The following is a 23,301-nucleotide window of genomic DNA, read 5'->3' as shown; positions in this document are numbered from 1 at the left end:
GTACCCCCCCCCCCCCCCCTTTCACAACTCTTGGTACAGCATTGCTTCAGTCTCGCCATTTTCTCAGAGCTCTTCCCAGACACAAAATTTAGAAGAACACTGGTACCTGATGGTAATATAAATCAAGATTAGTTCATTCCTTTTGCTGATCTGTAAAGGGAATTTTCATGAAAAATCATATTCACAGTGCGATTTCCTATCTTTTGTTTATATAGATGACCCTGAGAAATATCCTGCACTGCGAGACAGGGTTAACAACAATATAAACAAATCAAAGAAATGAAAACACATTCATTTTTTTAAAATGGGGGAAATATGCATGTCAGGGCAATTTTCAAAAAGGCCACGCAATTGCAAACTACGAGAGCAATTCTAAAATGCGTACTTTGCGTCTCCTAGCAACGGAGTGGGATCACGTGACACGTTGAACAACTCCACTCACGAGGCGTCTCTCTCGTCTCATCTCAGACTGTCATGTGAGGTGCAGATCCGGAGTTGCGCCTCGAGGGTGGTGAGTGTCATGGAGCTCCCTGCTGTGAGTCTGAAGGTAAGTCCGGCACGGGTGAGGTGAGAGGTCAGCAGAGAGTACGGACATTGAAGCTCTGAGTCAGTGGTTTAAGAGGCAGGCAAGAACACAAATCCCGCTTGTAAACTAACAGGAGGAAGTTTTGCATGCTTGATTAGATTCTAGCCCAGCCAGACGCTGCCATTCCCCAAATGCTGCGCCCTGTTACAGCAGTCCAAAACTGAAACACCAGAGTTCTTCAGCTCTGATCCCTTTCCCCACATGCTTCCTCCCGTTACAGGAGTTCGCTAGGGGGTTCTTGTCCATGGTCCCCGCAGCTATGGACTTCCATAGGGAGGCATAGAATTAGGTTAGCACCGTTAGTGGCTACCTACTCCAAGGGAAATTCTGTAGAAAAAAAAATTCTGGGCAAAAAAATTTTACATTTTGCAAAATTCTGCATATTTGTAATTTTTTGTGTGTGCAAAATTCCACTGTTATAACCCCACCCCCACCCCCCCGAAACATCACCTTTTCCCTTCTTAGGTTGCACCATCCCCAGCTCTGCCTTGCTCCAAAGCAGTTATCTCTCTCCCCTCCTCCCCAGGTCTCCCCTAATCCTGTGTGCCCCCAAGCTCTTCCCTTTTGCCCTCCCTCTATCCCCAGCATATATCCCGACCTCTTCTTCTCCCCCTCCCCCTTCCCCCCAGCATATACTTCCTGTCCAGTTATCTGTCTCCATCCCTCCTCTGACAAGGTTGCTTCACCTTTCTGGCACTCATGACGGAAACAGGATATTGCTAAACTGAGCACTTAACTGTTACTAACAAAAAGGAAGAAGGTTCGATTAAATGATAAAAACATTGAAACATGAAGAATTTAGTAAAACAGATAAAAGATGTAGCATACTTGGTAGTTAGAGGATATCAGGCATGAGAAGGGGTTATGGATGTAGTACAGGAAAGACAGATTTATAGTATTTTCACTCTTTACTGATAATTAAATTATTAGGCCCTTATTTTAGAAGCCTTGTTTGCAATTTCCATGTGTAAATAAAGCAGCATGTAGTCTGTGGCATACAATACACATGTAAGTAACGATTTCAGAAAGCTGCTATTTATATGAGGAATCCGTGGGGGGGGGGGGGGAGCACTTGGGCAGAACCAGAATCTACATGTGTTCCCCATTTCAGAGAGGAAATGCACATGTGCATCCTAGTATTTCAGCATCAGGATTTACAGCTGCTCCTTTGCACGGACAAGTTTTCCCAAAAGGAGCAGTGGACTGAGAACCAGGGAAGCCCGGTTCAAATCCCACACACTGGTTTCTTGTGACCTTGGGCAAGTCTCTTAACCCTGCATTGCCTCAGGTACAAATTTAGGGGTCCTTTTACTAAGCTGCGCTAAAAGGTGGGCCTGCGCATGGGTTTCCCCATGTGCTGAGGCCACTTTTAGCGTGGCTGTAAAATGGCCAATTTTTTATTTCCTCAGTTAATGGCCACTTGCTAATTTCCCAATTAGCCTGTAACCATTAGCACATGAGCCCTTACCGACATCTATTTAGTAGGTGGAAAGGGCTCATGTGCTAATCAGTTAGCGCTGGGCATGCCTACTCTCCACCCTCCCCAATACGCTCCACCAATGCTAAAAAATAAAAAGTATATTTTAGTGTGTGGGAAGCATGCACAGATGCCAAAACCACCGGGGGACACCTGAGCGCACCCTGCGATAGTGCATTTTCCCACATGTTAAGCACACGTTAGTTCTTACCGCCACTTAGTAAAAGGACCCCTTAGATTGTAAGCCCTCTAGGGACCAGGAAATACCTGGTGTACCTAAATGTAACTCACCTTGAGCTACAGCTGAAAAAGATGTACAGTATCTGGATTTTCAATAGGCATTTGACAAAGTACCCCATGAATGACTCCTGAGGAAATTAGAAAGTTATGGGATAGGAAGCAATGAGGCATATTTTCAAAGCACTTAGCCTTCCATAGGTTTCTATGGAACTTTGGAAGGCTAAGTGCTTTGAAAATATGCGTCCTCTTGTGGATGAAAAACTGGTTAAAAGCTAGGAAACAGAGAGTGGAATTAAATGGTCAGAATTCTCAATGGAGAAGGGTAGATAGTGGAGTTCCCCAGGGGTGTGTGCTGGGACTGCTGCTTTTTACCATGTTTATAAATGATCTAGAGATAGGAATAACTAGTGAGGTAATTAAATTTGCCGATGACACAAAGTTATTCAAAATTGTTAAATTGCAAGAGGATTGTGAAAAATTCCAAGAGGACCTTATGAGAATGGGAGACTGGGCATCCCAATGGTAGATGACATTTATTGTGAACAAATGCAACGTGATGCATGTGGGAAAGAGGAACCTTAATTATAGCTATGTGATGCAAGGTTCCACATTAGAAATCGCCACTCAGGAAAAGGATCTAGTTGTCATTGTTGATAATATGTTGAAACCCTCTGCTCAGTGTGCAGCGACAGATAAGAAAGCAAATAGAATGTTAGGTATTATTAGGAAAGGAATGGATAACAAAATTACACCTTCACTGCACCTTGAATACTGTGTGCCATTGTGGTCACCGTATCTCAAAAAAGATGTAGTGGGATTAGAAAAGCTACAGAGAAGGGCAACAAAGATGATAAAGGGGATGGGACGACTTACCTATGAAGAAACGTTAAAGTGGCAAACGCTCTTCATCTTGAAGAAGAGACGACTGAGGGGAGATATAATAGAGGTCTCGTGAAACGGGTAGATGTGACTCACTTGTTTACCCTTTCCAAAAATACTAGGACTAGGGGACATGCAATAAAGCTACTAAGTATTAAATTTAAAACAAACCAGAGAAAATATTTCTTCATTCAGTGGGTAATTAAATTCTGGAATTTGTTGCCAGGGAATGTGGTAAAAGCAGTTAGGTTAGCAGGGTTTAAAAAAGGTTTGGATAATTTCCTAAAAGTCCATAAGCCATTATTAAGATGAGCTTGGGAAAATCCACTGCTTACTTCTGAAATCAGCAGTATAAAAATCTGTTTTACTCTTTTGGGATCTTGCCTGGTACTTGTGACCTGGAATGGCCACTGTTTGGAAACAGGATACTGAGCTTGATCTACCTTTGTTCTGTCTCAGTGTGGCAACGCTTATGTTCTTCTGAGCCAAATTCAGTTAAATAAATACAAATGCTTGATTTGTCCAGCACGTTTACAGGATATTCTTCTTAATGCTTCGTTGTGTATTTTTCCCTCTTATTGAAAGATTGTGGCCTTTGTATTTAATTAGTAGCATTCACACATGTAGTTTTCAAAATGGCTGACAAGTTGTGAGATACCATGTTACATGTGTAAATGTTGGTGCTTAAACATGTAGGTTGCCATTGATTTTTTTACATATTTATTGTTGGAAAGTGGATGCTTCCTCTGTACATGCCGACAGATACACATTCACTCCTGCATGTACTTTATAAAGGGCTCTATGTCAGGATAACCTGTGTGGAGCAGCAGTTCAGCTCTAAACAGGAGTGGTATAACAGCATTAGATTTCTGAGAAGCTCGGAATGATCTATGTGTAAAGGATGTGGTTCAAACCCAAATTCCAGTGAATATGGAGAGGCTTGAATTTTATTAGGGCTGGTAATAGGTGCCCTCAGCAAATGTTGTGCTCTGCCCCCCCCCCCCCTTTTACTTCCTCACATTTAGATTCTTGGCCTCTGACATTGTTTATGAAATTCACACAACAGCTAGAACCCTTAGTCACACTCTTCTTCTAAAGCAGTCTGTCTCTCAGTCTCAAGCCTCCAGCCTGAAAACATGCTTTGATCTCCTCTATTCTAAAGAATCTCCACCTTTGGTCTTGCTGGCCTGCAAGTTTTCATCCCATCTCCAACTTCCCCTTTCTTGCCAAAATTCTGGAAAGGTTGGTCCTGGATCAACTAATGCCATTTTTGCAGGGCCAATGAGTGTGTGTGTGTGGGGGGGGGGGGGGGGCAAAATTCTCCAGGCTCAGCCTCCAAGGGGGGGGGGGCTGCGCGGGCAAGCTTCTTCCTGCCTGCCTGCTTCTGGGACTGTCTCCTGCTCTTGCGTGCCAGGATCCGGATGATTGCATTAACGCGATAAACCTGGGTGACCTGCATTTTTGGACAAGTCACTAGCTCTTCTCTCCAGGCAGACTGGGTTTCACTCCAGCCATAGTACCAAATCCCTGATGGTAGCAACGTATAATGAGATAAGAACAGCACTTGACTAATCTAATTTGGTTATACTTGAATATTCATCCACCTTTGAATTAGTGGACCATGATCATCATCTCTCTTGGCTCGTAGTCTTGGTATGTGCGACACTGTCCTCAGTTGGGTTTCCTTGTATTTTAGCAACTGCTTTCACCAAAGCCACAATGGTATCTTTTATTATAACTCCTATGGGTCCACCTGTGGTGTTCCATAGGACTCCGTTCTAGGTCCCTCACCCTTTAACATCTTTTTGGCACATCTTCCTCTTGATTAAATCCATGGGAGGCAGCTCCTACTGTTGCATGAATGGCACAGGGATATATGCTGACATCCTTCTTTCCTCTTCTTTTGATAATACTCCACTTAGCACCTGTCTCCAAGCAGTGGTCAGCTAGTTTCAGGATAACTGGCTATTGTAAATTCTGCCAAATGTAAATCCATTCTTTTCCCAGATCCTTGGTCTCTACACTCTCCCCCTTCCAATCGTTGGGAAAGGGCTGGGGCACAGTGTGCCTTCCCGCCCACCCTCCTTCAAGTCCAAGTTCCGTAAGAAAAGCACAAGGTCTGCAGGGGCATGAATGTGTGTTCTCCAGCCGGATTGCAAGCATTGGAAGGAATGCAGTGAGATCATACCCTAGGGAGAGTGAAAGAAACAGAGATCAAGCTCTGAAGTGAGTGGAGCTGCGGTGATTTTACTGCCCTCCCAGTTTTGGCATTCTAGGCGACTGTCTAACAGAAGAACCAGTCCTGTTTGCAACAACATCACAGTGGGGATTATTATAAAATTTGATGATGAAACATAGAGGGCCTGGGTGTTGGCTTAAATATTGGTCTTGTAAATCTCAAAGCTGAAGATGACAGTCTTGAAACAACGTACTGGCTGTGGTAATGGAGGCTTTTATTGAAACCGATTTTAGGCTTGCTTGGAACAGATATAGAGAGCAGTGGTAGGAAATGAGCTGTGAGGTTGGGTGAAAGATAGATGTAGGGGATTTGGAACTATGTAGATAACATTCTAAATGCCCATACTCAACCCAACACCAAAATGGACTCGTCTGAACTGGGTAGATTGGACGAGGCATTTTGTTCTTTATGCCATCATTTATTATTCCACTTCTCAGAAGTGAGGTTGATATCACTTAGTCTTTGCTGTTCTCTAGTCCCAACTTGTCTTTAACCCCTGTGTTTCCCAGAGTTGGCCCTTGGAACCATCAAGAACCAGAAGGTAACTGAACACAAAAGAGTCCCACAGAGAAGCCATCTTGGGGCACGTCTCACTACCCTGCGATACGACATTACTAAAGTGCCATTGCTTTAGTACCACGACAGTGCATCTCTTATATGTAAATAGTCTTTTTTAAGACCTATATATTGCTCCCATTCTCCAATCAGCGTCATCTCTCTTTATTTCCAACCAGCAGACTCCTGAAGCAGGCTTCGTGCATGCCGAAACACGGCAACCATGTCAAGTCTTTATTTGAGTTTTAAAGAATAAATACGATTGGTTGAACCAGACGTTGGACTAGCTGCCCTTCATTTCCCACTTCTGTATCCTCCCTTGGAACCACCAACCAGATCAAGTTTTTGGGATAAATAAAATATGCAAATAATTTGGTCTTTACAGTAAATATAACTCATGAATATCCATTATAGATTACATGAAATCCAGACTATGAGGGTGCTCAGGAATAACTTTTGGAATCCATACTTTAACCCACTCTTATCTCTGTGTTCTATAGGCAATTGTCCTGGTACACTGGGTGCTGACCACCTGGTAAGTAAGATTTCATAAGGTGCTGGTATGATGCAGTGTGTGAGTTTGTATGTACAGGCTGAGCATATCATGATTGAATTGGGGAATACGGTATCATAAGGGCAAGATATGGTGTGGCTCAGTAAGACACCCTCCTCCTCACAAATTTGATATGTATATTGCTCATGTTCTGTGCTCTTTGCTCACTCGCTGGTAATACTTGGATTTCTCATGCGTTCTGATGGTCTCGTCTTCTGTCTGCAGGGCATGTATGTACAGCTGGTTGCCCTCTGCCTATGCCTGGGGTAACTTCACTGTGTTGGCAATGGGAGTTTGGGCAATGGCACATAAAGACTCCATTGATGCTGTTTCAACAGTAAGTTAGGCAATTCACTGATTTCCATCTCAAAAAATGTCTTTACACATTTTCTTTATTCATCTATTTGAAGTTGGAAAGTGAGAATGGCATGAAAATAGGATTGATTGATTGATTGATTGATTGATTTAGGATCTGCACTACAATAAATCTCGCAAAGACTGAGGGTCCCGTGATGATGTAACTGATAAATTGTAATGGTTTTGCATAGTCTAGGATTTTGTAATGAGATTTAGTTGGGGGATGAGAACCACTAAATATTATTACTGCAGTATTAAGCCCAGTGGTATTGTTATTTATAGGTAGAATGGAATAGAATGGCAAGGGATTTGAAAATGCCTTCAAGATTTGCTTTCCAGGGATGAAATGCACTTCCCATATATTCCCTCCCCTCATAATAATTTATTTATTTGTTACATTTGTATCCCACATTTTCCCACCTATTTGCAGGCTCAATGTGGCTTACATAGTACCGTAAGGCGTGCGCCAATTCCGATAAAGAACAAATACAAAGTGATGTTATGATAGAATAAGGTTCATGTGTTACAGACACATTTGGGAATCATAGAGAGGAAGAGTTTTGTTGTATCCTTTACGAGCTTTAGTTTCCTTGTGTAGCAGGGTTCAGACATTTCTACTACTGAGGACAATATTCAAAGATAAATGGATTTCACCCAAGAAGTGAGACTTTGGGGCTCATTTTCAAAGCACTTAGACTTACAAAGTTCCATTGGTTACTATGGAGCCCTTTTATGAAGCGGCGGTAAGCCCAATGCAGGCTTACCACTTGCTAAAAGGGAAGTACTGCCGGGCTACCAGAGCAGCCCGGTGGTAGTTCCCTCCCCCACCGCGTGCCATTTCCTGCGATGCAAAAATATTTCAAGTTTTGTAACGCCAGTGTGTACCCGGTGGTAATCGGGCAGTGCCATGCGCTGCGCAGTTACCACCAGGTTAGAATGGGAGCCCTTACCACCTCAATGGGTAGCGGTAAGCGCTCCCCCTGAAATGGTCGCACGGCAAGTAGCTCACTTGCTGCACAGCCATTTCCCATTTCCTTTAAGAAAAGGGAAACCTGCCTTTTACCTGTGCCAATTCCAGCTCAGGTCCCCTTTTGCTACAGCTTCGTAAAAGGACCCCTATGTAAGTCTAAGTGCTTTGAAAATATGCCTGTTTGTAAACTACCCACCCTCAATGCAGGCAAAATTTCCCACATGACCTGAAGCATTCCAAGGTTGGGGAGTGGGGAGATGGGTTATGCAAGAATCAAAACTAAACATTTTGGGCCCAATATTCAGAAAAAGCTAAGCTCCTAAATTTATGCATCTAAGTTAGCCTTCTAAATATTTTGGAGGGAAGGGTTATGTAAACAGTGAGTGAATTTATTTTTTGTCTGTGGAAAGTACACAGTTCCCATCCCACCTCAATGCAGTACTACCTCTGCTGAAATCTTCTTCCCCTGGCCCTGGTGTTGCCTCCTAGCACCTGATGGTGGTCAAAGGCACTGCTGCCTTTTCTCAGGGCCCTCGAGTGGGGCCAAAGACAGTTTGCTTCTTCCTGGAACCACATCTCCTGCTTTTTCTGCCATACTGCGAGCTTCTTGCCCCAGGTGCATGGGCAAGTGAATTAGAAAAACAAAAACAAGGCAACAGAAAAAAATTGTAGCAGGTAAAGACCATACGGCTTATCCATACCTACTACTAAGCTTTGCAGTCCCCGTACTTGTCCCATGATTTCTTGAATATAGATAACTTCCTCATTACTGCTTTCACTAGGAAGCTCTCGCAAGCATCCACATCCTTTGCAATATGGAAATATTTTCTTACATTACTTCTGAGTCTACCCCTTTCACTTTCATCCTATGCTCCCTCGTTCCAGAGCTTTCATTCAGGGGAAAGAGGTCTACCTTCTACCTCCTGTGCATTTGTACCATGAAGGTATTTAAATGTGGTCTTATTTATTTCATTTAAAACTGCTTCTGTGCTGCTCAATGAACCAGTTGATCCAAGTGGTTTACAAAGTAGACACACAATAAATTATATCGTGACGTGTAATACAGTATATAAAAACATTGACTCCACCACTTAATGATAATACCTTTCATTTAAGAAATTTCAGCCTGAGGAGTGAGTCAAGTTTGAAAGTGCTTCTGGCCTTATTGAGCCAGTGCTTTCTTTTGAGAATCGGGTCAATTCTTTAACTAAAAAAAACTTTTTGAAAGTTAAGACCATTCAGAAGAATTTGAAAATACCTTTCTCTTAATCAGTTTTGTTAAGTCAACTTGACTACTATAATTTGTTGTATATTGGTTGTTGAAGGCTAGTAGTCTGTCGATTACAGACACTTCAAAATTTGGCAGTGAGATTGATTTGTCAGGCTTTGAAATGGGATAGTGTGACTCCTTAAGTCAATTACATTGGTTTGCTATGGAGGCGAGATAATTGTTCAGGCTATATGTGTGGGTATATAATGTTTTATATAGGTTGGCCTCTGTATAATTAATGTCTTTATTATCATTTCTAGCCAACCAGTGGTGTTCAGAAATGATATTCTTCGTAACACTTTCAACGCTCTTTGTAAAAACCACAAAGTTTCATTTTTGAAGACATAATTAAAATTGTTAGACATGTGCACCAAGACTCCTGAAGAAGGCACTTTCAGTGGCGAAACATGGAGTATCAGGCATTATACTAGTATTTTGAATAGTGCATCATTCATGCATGCACAGGCTTTTTAAAAACCACTCCATCATTTCCACTCAACTGCACAATCTCATTTTTACTCTTATTTTATCCTGAGACAGGCACATCTGTGCCAAAAAATGGTGCTGTGTCGAGTCTTGAGTATTTCTTTCATGTTATTGCGCATTGTCTTTTATATATTGCAGGAAAACTTTTTCTGTTGATCTTAAGGTTTGTCCAGCCTTCCATCGTTTCCCACTTTTTGGTCGCTGCCTATTCCTCTCCTGGGACTTTTGTGCTCAGTTACCATCTGGTTCCCATACACTTTATGACAGAGACGACTGACCGATTTTGTAGCCACCCTCTGAACCGACTCCATCCTGTTTATATCTTTTTGAAGGTGCGATCTCCAGAATTGCACAGACTATCAAAAAACTCCAAACAGCCCAGAATACTGCCGCCAGACTCATATTTGGAAAACCTAAATATGAAAGTGCAAAACCCCTTAGAGAAAAACTGTACTGGCTCCCACTTAAAGAACGCATTGCGTTCAAGATATGTACGATCATACACAAAATTAACCATGCAAACGCCCCGATCTACATGCTGAACCTAGTGGACCTACCCAGAAACGCCACAAGAACATCCCGCAAATTTCTCAATTTGAACTTCCCCAGCTGTAAAGGACTAAAATACAAGCTGATGCATGCCACTACCTTCTCCTACACGAGCACGCAAATATGGAATGCTGTACCCACAGACCTGAAATCAATTGTCGAATCAAATAACTTTTGCAAATCTCTGAGGACATACATCTTCAACAAGGCCCACAACGAGAACCAACAGCTCCACTAATTCACTCTCCCAACCCAACCAGTTAGGAAAATCCACTTCTACTATCACCTGCCCAATCACTTCCTCTTTCTTTCCTACTTAATCTCTTCACACTACTAACTATATCTGATATTCTGGAATGACAATAGTCATAACAAAACTATGTAAGCCACATTGAGCCTGCAAATAGGTGGGATAATGTGGGATACAAATGCAATAAATAAAAATAAATGAGGCCTCACCAGAGACTTTCACAAGGGCACCGTCACCTCTTTTTGTTTTTTTCCTTTTCCCTGCTAGCCATTCCTCTCCCTATGCACAGTAGTATTTCATCCCCTATGCTATACTGCTTCCTTGGGTTTTTGCAAGTCAAGTGCATAACCATGCATTTTTTAAGCATTAAACTTCAGCTGCTGTACTCTAGACCAAGAGGTGTCCACCCTTAGCCCCTTGCCAGGTTAGATTTTCAGGATTTCCATTATGAATATACATTAGATCTGTTTGCATACAATGGAGGCAGTGAATGCAAATAGATCTCATGCATATTCACTGTCTATATACTCTCGGGTTTCACTATATTAGTCTCGACAGTTATACCAAATTTTACTAAATATAGTCCTTTTATTCATTGGGGAAATCCTGAAAATCCGACTGGATTGTGGCTCTCAAAGACTGAGATTGGACACTAACCATTTCTCAAACTTGCTAGTCCCTCCTTGTGTTATCCAGTTGTCTTCCATGGGTATATCCTATTGCAAATTTTGGCATCGCTCACAGTGAGGCGAACCTTTCCTAACAGCCCTTCTGCAATATTATTTATAAAAATGTAGAAAAGAACTGGGCCATGGGCTGATGCCTGTGGCACACCACTAGTAACCCTTATCCTCGAGAGTGAACTCCATTGTTGCCTCCCACTCAACCAGTTTCTGACTCCTGTTGGTCACTTTATGGCCCAAATCAAGGTCCCTCAGTTTATTATTCCGTGTTTCCCCGAAAATAAGACACTGTCTTATATTTATTTTTCCTCCCCAAAACACGCTAGGTCTTATTTTCTGGGAAACATCGGTCGCCTGGCCCCCCCTCCGTCGCTCCCGGAACTAACCTGAAGCTCCTTTCACCTTCGCAAGTTCGGATTCGGAGCAGCAAGCAACAGCAGGGCAGACCTCTCCTTCCTTCCGTGCCCCACCCTCGCCTGACGTTATGTTACGTCAGGCGAGGGCGGGACACAGAAGGAAGGAGAGGTCTGCTATGCTGCTACTCCAATCCGAACTTGCAAAGGTGAAAGGAGCTTCAGGTAGTTCCGGGAGCGACGGAGGGGGGGCCCGGCGACCTCAGGTGGGGGGGCGCGACCTCGGGTGGCTCTCGGCGGCCCTGCTTAAAAAAAAAAGTTTGGTAGGTCTTACTTTTGGGGGATGTCTTATATTTTAAATTTGCAGGAAAACCCCGGTAGGTCTTATTTTCGGGGTAGGTCCTATTTTCAGGGAAACACGGTAGTAGGTGCTTATGCAGAACCTTGTCAAAGGCCTTGCTGAAATCTAAGTGCACCACATTTTGCACTTTTCCCTGATTCAACTCCTTGGTCACCTATTTAGAGAATTCCTCTGAATATGTGTACAATATTTCTTTATTTTAAAAATGTTTCAAGTTAATAAGTAAGAGAAACTGTTTCCACATGGGAACATAGCCAGGTTCTCCCTGTAGTTCCCAGCCTCCTCGTTTGCTTTTGTAGAGAGGAACCCTGAGATAGGAGGAGTCTGTGGGGATGTCTAGCTCCTTTTCTTGCATGTCTTTGTATATTTATTTTTAATTTATTTTTAAAATGTATATATCGCCTATAACCTAGGTGATTTACAATTTAAAACATACATAAGAAAAACAAAAACTAGATAGTAACATATCACACAGCACACACACACACACATATATATATATGTATATACAATGCACTCCATTTAAGTGCACGCCGGATAAGCACATGCTCTGTTTAACTGCATGCTGTACTTCAGTCCCGTTTTTGGTGCCATCAATTTCTATGGGGACAAACTTCGGTTTAGCGCACCACTGATAAGTGCAAGATTCGCTTATATGCATGGTTTAAGACCACTCCTCTGCAGGAAAGACGCCACATAAGCGCATGCATGGAATATGGATAAATTTGAAATCTCATTGGTTAACTGCCACAGGCAGAATAAGTGAAAGAAAGTTGTTAGAGTGTACACTGGAGTCGTCGTCATCATCGCGCAACTGTAAGACTTTAGCACTGGTTGAACAAATAGAAGTTCTTTAAAAAATTAGAAAACAAACAAAATCAAGCATCTATTGCTAAAGAATATGGTGTCAATCCCAGTCAAATTTCACGTATCTTGAAGCACAAAGATCAGCTTCTAGAAGACTGGCAAAACAATACAAATCCACACAGGAAATGTAAACGGGCGGGAAAAGCTGAGGATGTAGAAGATGCTCTTCTTCTGTGGTTTTCTCAAGTCAGGAGCAGACAGTTTCCTGTCAGTGGTCCACTGCTTATGGAGCTTATGGAGAAAGCTAATCAGCTAGCTGAAAGTCTTGGACAAACTGAATTCAAAGCCACTGTTGGATGGTTGGAAAGATGGAAGGAGAGGAACAATATAAAATTCAAGAAACAGCATGATGAAAAACAAGACGCTGATGACTTTGGTGCTGAAAATTGGGTTGTTTCAGTTCTTCCTACCATGTTGAACGAGTTTGCACCTCGTGACATTTTCAATGCTGACGAAAACAGTCTCTACTGGCGAGTGATTCCTGATGGAACGCTTGCATTCAAAAAAGCCGAAACTACAGGAAGTAAAACGTCGAAGGACCGACTGATGATCCTCCTTTGCTGCAATATGGATGGGAGTGAGAAGTTGGAACCACTCGTCATTGGAAAGAGCAAACAACCCCGTTGCTTCAAGAATGTTAAGCGACTTCCTGTGTCATATGAGGCTAACGCAAATTAATGGATGACTGGGGAAATTTGGACGCAGTGGCTAAAGAAGTTAGACACTAGAATGCGGGCACAAAAGCGTCAGATTTTGTTGCTTTGTGATAATTGTGCTGCACACAGTGATGATGTCAGGCTGTCTAACGTCAAGGTGGTCTTCCTGCCGCCAAACACTACCTCTCTGATCCAAACTATGGATCAGGGCATAATAGCCAATTTCAAAAAAACATTATCGGGCTCTTGTGCTACGTCATCTGATGAGCGTTATGGATGACCAGACTGGCAAGGATAAACGTGCTGTTGAACTGGCTCATAATCTAACACTGTTGGATTCCCTACATATGCAGAAAGAAGCCTGGAATCATGTTACACAGGCAACCACTGTGAACTGCTACAAGCGGGCAAGCTTTGTTAGGGATGAGGAGAAAGACGAAACAGATGCAGCAGTTGCAAACGCGTCAGATGAACAGGCTATTGCCATCCCAGCCAGTGTTACTGAAGAGGAGTTTCATCACTACGTAGCTGTTGATTACGATCTACAAACAGCTGACGACAGCACTGATATCGAGATATGCGCCTACACGCAGGTAACGGCTGATTGTGAAACAGATGATGAAATGAGCAGCGAGGCACATGCTGACGAAATTCAACAACCTCCTGTCACCTTTGCAAGAGCGCTGGAGAGTCTCAACACCGTGCGGGCCTATCTGGAGGCCACTGGATGTCAGTGCTATGACAGTTTTTACCGTCTGGCAGACCAAGTCTAAGGAACTCACAGACACAATAGTGTACAGAGGACTATAACTGATTACTTCAAGTAAGCCTAACGCCAGTTAACAGAGACTGTATACTGTACGTATAATAATAAACAGTACTGTACATATGTTTATCAGATGTCAAGCTTCTTTGGGTCACAACGGTTAAGTGCACGCGCTGGTTAACTGCATGTATTTATTTGGTCCCAGACCCTTGCACTTAAGCGGATTGCACTGTGTGTGTGTGTATATATATATATATCTCAAAAGTATTGCTCTGCTTCATATCCATGTCATCCACTGCTATTACATAAAAGCTTCTGCAAAGAACTGTGGTTTTAACATTTTCTTAAACTGAGCCTAAGGACAAGTGCATTGCATTCTCTGAGCGCAAAGCTTGTCGTGGATTATAAACACGAATGGCTTCAACGAAATACTGCAGGGCTATTGCATATAAAACTTGATGAATCAAGTTTAATTCCTTTTGTATTCACAATTAGTGGTAGCCAGGAATTTTCTGCATTCAGATTTTGCTCCAGACTGATTCTTAAACGTTTGTTTCTCTCTCCAGTTTCTGATTGGGCTGCTGTTCTCCATTCTCTCCGATATCCTCATGTTTGCACTGTATTATGAATCTGCAGAGAATATAGCAAGTAGTCATGTTTTGAGGGATTTATTTCGCTTCAGTGCTGGCATGGCTATCCTTAGCCTGCTCATCAAACCACTGTCCTGCTTTTTCATATATCATATGTACCGAGAGCGAGGTGGAGAGTACAACATCAGTCTAGGTAAGCAGCTCTGTCCTCTTTCCTGGGCTTTGATGTATCCACCATGTTTGCATACAGTTATTTCTTGTTCACTCCTTCAGTCAGTTGAGCTGGAGTGAGCCCTGTGATGGTTTTTCCTCGCCTTTTTCTTTTCCTATTATCTTCCATTTTTCTTGTACATAAATCCACTCGCAGAAAGTAAGTCTTAATTATGCTGCATGCTTTGAATTCCAAGCCATCAAAGGGAAATGTTTGTGTTCAGCATGTGTGCTCTGGTGTGCTTGTGTATGTCATGTGTCAGCAAATAAACACAAATATATGACCCGAGTTGCTTCAGTCTCAGCAATGTGTACACAATAAGACCAGTATTCAGTCAGTGAATGTATAACTTCTCTGTCCACCAGGGGCTTAGCTACGTGGGGCCATGGGGGCATAGGCCCCCCACAGATTTAGCCCGGGCCCCCTGCCGCCGACCCTTTCGACCTCCCGCCGCCGTCAGGTACCTTTGCTGGCGGGGGTCCCCAACCACAACCCCCAGCCGAAGCCCTCTTCAGCGCCGTTCTCCAGTGCATTGCTGATCTGGAAGGATTCTGTTTCTGTGAGTCCTGACGTACTACATGTACGTAGGAATGTGCAGGACGTCAGGACTCACAGAAACAGAATCCTTCCAGATCAGCAATGCGCCGGAAACCAGCGCTGAAGAGGACATCGGCTGGCAGGGGTTAGGGACCCCCGCCAGCAAAGGTACTACTACTACTACTTAACATTTCTAGAGCGCTACTAGGGTTACGCAGCGCTGTACAAATTAAACAAAGAAGGACGGTCTCTGCTCAAAGGAGCTTACAATCTAAAGAACGAAATGTCAAGTTGGGGCAGTCTAGATTTCCTGGGTAGAGGTGTAGTGGTTAGGTGCCAAAGGCGACATTGAAGAGGTGGGCTTTAAGCAGTGATTTGAAGATGGGCAGGGATGGGGCCTGGCGTATGGGCTCGGGGAGTTTGTTCCACGCATGGGGTGAGGCGAGGCAGAAAGGGCGGAGCCTGGAGTTGGCGGTGGTGGAGAAGGGTACTGAAAGGAGGGATTTGTCTTGGGAGCGGAGGTTACGGGTAGGAATATAAGGGGAGATGAGGGTTGAGAGGTAAGGAGGGGCTGCAGATCAAGTACATTTGTAGGTTAGTAGCAGAAGCTTGAACTGAATGCGGTACCTGATCGGAAGCCAGTGAAGTGACTTGAGGAGAAGGGTGATATGAGTGTATCGGTTCAGGCGGAAGATAAGACGTGCAGCAGAGTTCTGAACGGACTGAAGGGGGGATAGGTGGCTAAGTGGTAGACCAGTGAGGAGTAGGTTGCAGTAGTCAAGGCGAGAGGTAATGAGAGAGTGGGTGAGAGTTCTGGTACCTGACAGCGGCGGCGGGGGAGGGTTGGCAGTGGCAGGAGGGAGGGGTCGAAGGGGGGATCAGCGGCGCCGAGGAGGGGGCTAAAATGTGCCCCCTCACCTCGTGCTCTGGACCCCCCTCCCGCCAAAGGCTGGCTACGCCCCTGCTGTCCACTATTGAAGGGAGAATTGTTTTTACATTTTTATGCGTACTTCATAAAATTCTGTATGGTATTTTGCTTATGTCCATTTTCAATTTGTACCCTCTGGGAGAAGTCACAGAAATTGTACTAATCCCATTTTTTCATTGTCTTCTCCTAAAGAGAAAAAAAATCCTTAACATTATTTCATGCCTCTTTAGCTTACCAAGCAGTAAAAGCTTGGAATGATTTAACCAAAGGAATTACAAGTTTTATTTTACTTTTCAAAAATGTTTAAAACCCTTTTTGTTTTGCAAATATGTTTTAAGAACCTCTTCTTAATCTTTAGAGTGATTTTTGCAGGTATTTGTTTTCTAATTATTTTTAAATGATTATAGTTATTTACACCCCCTGTTTACAAAGCTGTGCGGCAATTCCAACACCTCGAAGATCTCAACTCATTAAACACGCGTGAATGTAAAGACTTCCTTCAACTATGGGACCTTCACTAGCCAAACATGCAGCCAACCCACATCAAAGGACACACACTAGACATTATTACACACAAATTCTCCCCTGACTCAAACCTTGTATTAACAGATACAGAATGGACAGCTACACCTTGGTTCTACCACTACAAAGCAAATCTATCCCTACAATGGTGAATGAAAGTCTCACACCACAAACAAGAGCGAACAACAAATACCACGAGAGGTAAAATAAATCCATTAACATTCTGGGAACAATTCTACAATAATGAATGGACTGCACTAACAGATTCAAACCAATTTCTACAAGAGTGGGACAATAGATGCAGAAGCATACTGGACAACATAGCACCATTCCAAACCAGAACTTCACATAGAAAGAACTCAATACCATGGTTCAACGAAGAATTGAAAATACTAAAAACACAAGTTAGAAGGCTAGAACGAGCATGGAATAAAAAGAGAGACTCCGCATTCAATGATTGGAAACAACTTCAAAGAAAATACAAATACTCCATAAACAAACTAAAAGATCATATTACAAAACTAAAATCGGAGCAGACTACAAGGATACACACAAACTCTTCCAACTCATGAACAAATTAATAGACACTGTACCGGTGACCTCTAACAGCACAAATACACCAGCAGCCGACAATCTTGCAAAATACTTCAAAGAGAAAATTGAAAAATTACGAATCATGAAGCCTACTAATACCAACGAATACGTCAAACTCCTCGACTGCCTAGACCCAACCCTTGGTGAATACCTAGCTGACAGAACCTGGACCAACTTCAACACATTATCAGACAACACCGTCACCCAAACCCTTAAAAAGTTCACCAAGTCACACTAAGTTAGACATATGCCCCAACAACCTCATAAAATTTGCCCCTCAACAATTTACATCAAGTCTTACGGAACACCTAAACTACATGCTACAAAATGGACTCTTGCCAAAGGATAAAGGAAACATCCTACTCACCCCTATACCCAAAGATGCTAAGAAGAGCTCAAGTGACCTAACCAACTACCGCCCAGTAGCATCCATTCCTCTAATAACCAAACTAACAGAAGGGATGGTAACCAAACAACTCACCAACTACTTAAACAAATTCTCAATACTTCACGACTCCCAATCAGGTTTTCGAGCTAACCACAGTACCGAAACAGTACTAGTCACTCTCCTGACTAAATTTAAACAAGCTATAGCAACAGGCAACAACATACTTCTCCTGCAATTCGACATGTCCAGTGCCTTCGACATGGTTGATCATGGAATATTACTTTATATCCTGGAATACTTCAGAGTCGGAGGTAATGTTCTTAACTGGTTTAAAGGATTCCTTACCACAAGATCATACCAAGTGGCATCAAACTTGACTACGTCAGCCCCATTGATACCTGAATGTGGAGTCCCTCAAGGATCTCCCCTCTCGCCAACCCTCTTCAACTTAATGATGACACCCTTAACCAAGTTACTATCCAACCAAAATCTCAATCCATACATTTATGCAGATGACGTAACGATCTACATCCCATTCAAACATGATTTGAAGGAAATCACTAATGGCATCAACCAAAGCTTCCATACCATGCACCAATGGGCGGACGCATTTCAGCTGAAACTCAACGCTGAAAAAACACAATGTCTCATACTCACAACATAACACTAGTGAATTCACTACAATAAATACACCAAACCTGGCCCCCCCCTGTCTCAGACACCCTGAAAATTCTTGGAGTAACCATTGATCGAAACCTTACTCTTGAAAACCATGCGAAAAATATAACCAAGAAGATGTTCTACTCTATGTGGAAACTTAAAAGAGTAAGACCTTTCTTCCCAAGGACCATCTTTCGCAACCTAGTACAGTCAATGGTACTGAGCCACCTAGACTATTGCAGTGCACTCTACGCCGGTTGTAAAGAGGAAATCATCAAAAAACTTCAAACAGCCCAGAATACTGCAGCCAGACTCATATTCGGAAAAACAAAATATGAAAGCGCAAAACCCCTAAGAGAAAAGTTACACTGGCTCCCACTCAAAGAACGTATTGCATTCAAGGTATGCACTCTCACTCATAAAATCATTCACGGAGATGCCCCAGCCTACATCTTAGACCTAATAGACATACTCCCCAGGAACGCTAAAAGATCATCCCGCACATTCCTGAATCTTCACTTCCCCAGTTGTAAAGGTCTAAAATACAGACTAACGCATGCGTCCAGTTTTTACTAACTGTGCACGCAGCAATGGAATGCACTACCGCTTAACCTAAAAAATATTTACGAACTAACAAACTTCCGGAAATCACTAAAGACCTACCTCTTCAACAAGGCATACCACAATGATCAATAACTGTAAATGTAACACTTCTCACTTATCTATAACTTAGAGTTGTGACCCTCTCATATTTGTTTATCTCATCTTACTATGCAAGACATGTTCTCTATGCAATACTAATGTTATCTAATCTGGTAAGGCGGTTGCTTTAACGACATATTGTAAGCCACATTGAGCCTGCAAATAGGTGGGAAAATGTGGGATACAAATGCAATAAATAAATTATGGAATTTATGAGAAATGAAAAAATAATAAATTGGAGAAACTATTTCTTTTTTCATTCAATGCATAGTTAATCTCTGAGATTTATTGCTGGAGGATGTGGTAAAAGTAGTTGCATATCTCAGTTGAAGAAAGTTTGGACAAATTCCTAGAAGAAAGGTCCATCAGGCACTATTTTTCCTGGGGTTGGTAGCATAGAATCTTGCTGCCTTTTAGGATTCTGCCAGGCCTTGTCTGGCCACTGGAAACAGGATGCTGGGCTAGATGGACCCCAGTTCTGATCCAGTATGGCAATTATGTTCGTTCCCTGCTTTTCTCCCTTTAGTGCCATGGAAACCTTATAATTTCCAAATTATCTATATCCCTTTTTATCCATGGCAAGTAATTAAACAGTTTAAGCAAGAGCTAAAAACTCACTCCGTTTGTGCAAGCTTACGGAGTTGAGAAAGGATAAAGATCATGATAGCAGCTAGTTAAAATGTTTTATAGTTTTTTTGTATGTTTTTATGTTGGTAAATTGTACATTGTGTACGTGAAAGTGTAAACCACCAAGAACTGCTGGATTGAGCGGTATAGAAGAGATTGAAATAAATAAATTGTTGCTGAGCCTTTACAAATCTACCTTTGCTCAAGACTCTGATATTTATTGACCACCAATCTCCATCTGCTGGATTTGATGACATTGAGGGGCATAATCGAAAGGGACGCTCAGGTTTTGCTGAGGACATCCTCGCAAAACGTCCCAGTGGAGGGGCAGGGAAACCCGTATTATGGAAACAAGATGGACGTCCATCTTTCATTTCAATAATACGGTCGGGGATGCCCAAGTCTTGAAATTTAGGTTGTCCTTAGAGATGGTCATCCCTAGACTTGGTCGTTTCTGATTTTTAGCGATAATGGAAACTAAGGACGCCTATCTCAGAAACGACCAAATGCAAGCCCTTTGATCATGGGAGGAGCCAGCATTTGTAGTGTACTGGTCCCCCTGACATGCCAGGACATCAACTGGGCACCCTAGGGGGCACTGCAGTGGACTTCAGAAATTGTTCCAGGAACATAGCTCCCTTACCTTGTGTGCTGAGCCCCCCAAAACCCACTACCCACCACTGTATACCACTACCATAGCCCTTAAGGGTGAAGGGGCACACCTAGATGTGGGTACAGTGGGTTTCTGGTGGGTTTTGGAGGGCTCACATTTACCACCACAAGTGTAACAAGTAGGGGGGGGATGGGGATGGGCCTGGGCCTGGGCCCGCCTGCCGGAAGTGCACTGCACCCACTAAAACTGCTCCAGGGACCTGTATACTGCTGTGATGGACCTGAGTATGACATTTGAGGCTGGCACAAAAGATTTTTAAAGATGTTTTTTTGAGGGTGGGAGGGGGTTAGTGACCACTGGGAGGGGGGGAGTAAGGGGACATCATCCCCGATTCTCTCCGGTGGTCATTTGGTCAGTTTGGGCACCTTTTTGTGTCTTGGTTGTAAGAAAAACAGGAGCAGGTAAAGTCGTCCAAGTGCTCGTCAGGGACGCCCCTTTTTTTTTCCAGTATGGGTTGAGGATGCCCATGTGTTAGCCACACCCAAGTCTCACCTTCCCTATGCCTCCGACACGCCCCCATGAACTTTGGTCGTCCTCACGACAGAAAGCAGTTGGGGACGCCCAGAATCGGCTTTCGTTTATGCCGATTTGGGCAACCCTGTGAGAAGGACACCCATCTTCCGATTTGTGTCAAAAGATGGGCATCCTTCTCTTTCGAAAATAAGCCTGATTGTGTGTTTGTACCTGTGACTGGAGCTATCAGAAGCCCAAGGTTTCATTAACTACTTTTTAGGGAGAGATTGCTCTATTTAAGGACAGACTCTAAGGCATACATTCTGTTCTGTTCATTTTTTTGATATCCCCATGTAACAGTGTCTTTCGTACCTCCCCACACAGGTTTCACTAATGGGAATCAGGATTGTAGTGCATACCAATCTATTGATCATCAAAATGCTCCAACAGAACAGGTCAACAAGACGGTTCCTAGTCTTTATTGAGATCTCCTTCCCAGCATCATCTTTCTGAAGTTTCTCACCTGTGTTTCCAGCCAGGCAAATTTGAACTAGATCAGCAAGAGACTGGACATATTTGGGTATGTCTGCAGAACTGTTGTATGGAGTCTGCTGGATCTTCTCTTGGTGCCTGAACCAATGTAGCCCTTGCAAAATGGACACCCCAGTATGGTGGAGAACTTTGAGCAAGTTTTGGGGACAGCAATTAATATTAGCTTTGTGATTTATTGGGGGACAGAGGTAGGATGATAGTTGTCATTGGCTCAGGGGAGCAGAAAAGCAGCAGGTGTTAGGTGTGTGCAGGGAACAGGAGGAAGAAACAGATTAGCTCTGTGCTGGGATTTGGGCGAGGCTGGAAAGAGGGGAGATAATAACCTTCATGGCTTTATGCAGGGGCAGGGGAGGGATCATCAGCAACCACCTTTGTGTTCTATCCTTTACTGTTTGAAGATCTCACAATGCTTCTTATATATATATATATATATTTTTTTTTTTTTGTGGGGGGGTGGTTATAAAGGCAGAGTGGGGCAATATAACAAACATTCAGATATTTATAAAGTATATGATGAATAAGACAAATGATTTTTCCAGTAGAAAGGAAGGCTTAGAACGAGAAGTCATGATGTAAAGCTCTGAGGGATTAGAAAGGGGAGCAGGGTTCATGTAAAGGGTGATGGATTCATGGAAAGACTTTCTAGTATGTGTAGTGAATGTGAAAACAGTTAACATACCCAAGAAGGCATAGGATAAACACAGAATCCTTAGAAGAAGTTTGTGCATGTTAGAAACATGACGCACCAGCACAACGCTTCCAGCACTCACCTTCCATAGAGAAAAGCCAGTATAGTTCAGGGTTAAGTTGGGTTTTTTGTGCTTACTTTTTCATTGATGGCTCCACGGCCAAAGCATGAACTTGGCTATCTTCTGTTGCGAGGTAAGGGAGCTGTCAAAGTGAAGCTATTTGGCCTGTTAGCCCCAGGTGTCCCACGCTTCAGTTTGCCAATTCTGTTGCCTTCCCAGCAGACCTTGGGCCTTTGTCTTCCGTGAGATTGGCAGGTGGGTAGGAGATAGAGAGGAGGCGTGGCAGCAGGGACAGCACAGCACTTCACTCTCCTTGCTTGCCCTCATCTGCCTGCGTGCAGATGTGCACAGATTGATGTGGACAGACAGACGACATCAACAGTTGGTGCTCAAATATTTTACAAAAAGTGCCAAAAAATGTGAAGAGGTGGTAGCAGCATGATCTAGTGACCCTTGTCAAACAGTTCAACAAAGAGTGTTATTTCTGTCTTTGCCATTCAATCAAAAGTCCTGGCAGAAACGGGCAGCCAGCTATCTGGAAGCCTGGGAACACAGGATTAACAAAGTTCTAGTGAAAGTGGATGTGCTCATGTAACTGAGTCTGTGTGCCAGGCAGGGGACCTTGGAGCCTGGATGTCCAGGGAGTTTGGGTAGCCTTTTCAATTATTACAAAGCTTCATGATTAAATATGGGAACAGTGGGGTTCTGGTTGTAAATTTATCTGGGGATTTTTATATGCTCATCTACCCAAGATTGAGTACAAATAAGGAAGGTGACAAACGGTCCTAAATAATCTTATAAGTGGTCATGTTCTAGGGGTTGCAGGTGTGCTATATCCTGAGTAGTGTGTATAGAAATAAAGCAAGTGTGGTCCCTTAGTAGGTTGGGCTGTCCCACAGGTGCTGTGACAGACATTACAGATTGAATGAACCAATTGGTCTTTTTCCATAGTCATCTACGATGTGGCTGTGTAAGTCTTGGGCACGTGTGATATGATGCATACATTTGCCAACACAAT

General features: G+C 43.0%; 1 protein-coding gene across 1 annotated transcript; it reads left to right on the top strand.

The window, feature by feature from the left end:
* The first annotated feature begins 475 nt into the window (after positions 1 to 475).
* Positions 476 to 21,541, top strand: AGTRAP (angiotensin II receptor associated protein). The gene is made up of 5 exons (XM_030186099.1): positions 476 to 547; positions 6,477 to 6,511; positions 6,755 to 6,866; positions 14,664 to 14,880; positions 21,367 to 21,541. Exons 1-5 carry the CDS (start codon positions 521 to 523, stop codon positions 21,465 to 21,467), a joined length of 492 nt encoding a protein of 163 aa, XP_030041959.1. The 5' UTR covers positions 476 to 520; the 3' UTR covers positions 21,468 to 21,541.
* The last annotated feature ends 1,760 nt before the right edge of the window (positions 21,542 to 23,301 follow it).

This window comes from Microcaecilia unicolor, chromosome 13 (assembly GCF_901765095.1).
Source record: "Microcaecilia unicolor chromosome 13, aMicUni1.1, whole genome shotgun sequence".
NCBI classification, from domain to species: Eukaryota; Metazoa; Chordata; class Amphibia; order Gymnophiona; family Siphonopidae; genus Microcaecilia; species Microcaecilia unicolor.
The sequence above is the reverse complement of the archived record's forward strand: the minus strand, read 5'-3'. Positions and strand labels throughout refer to the sequence as shown.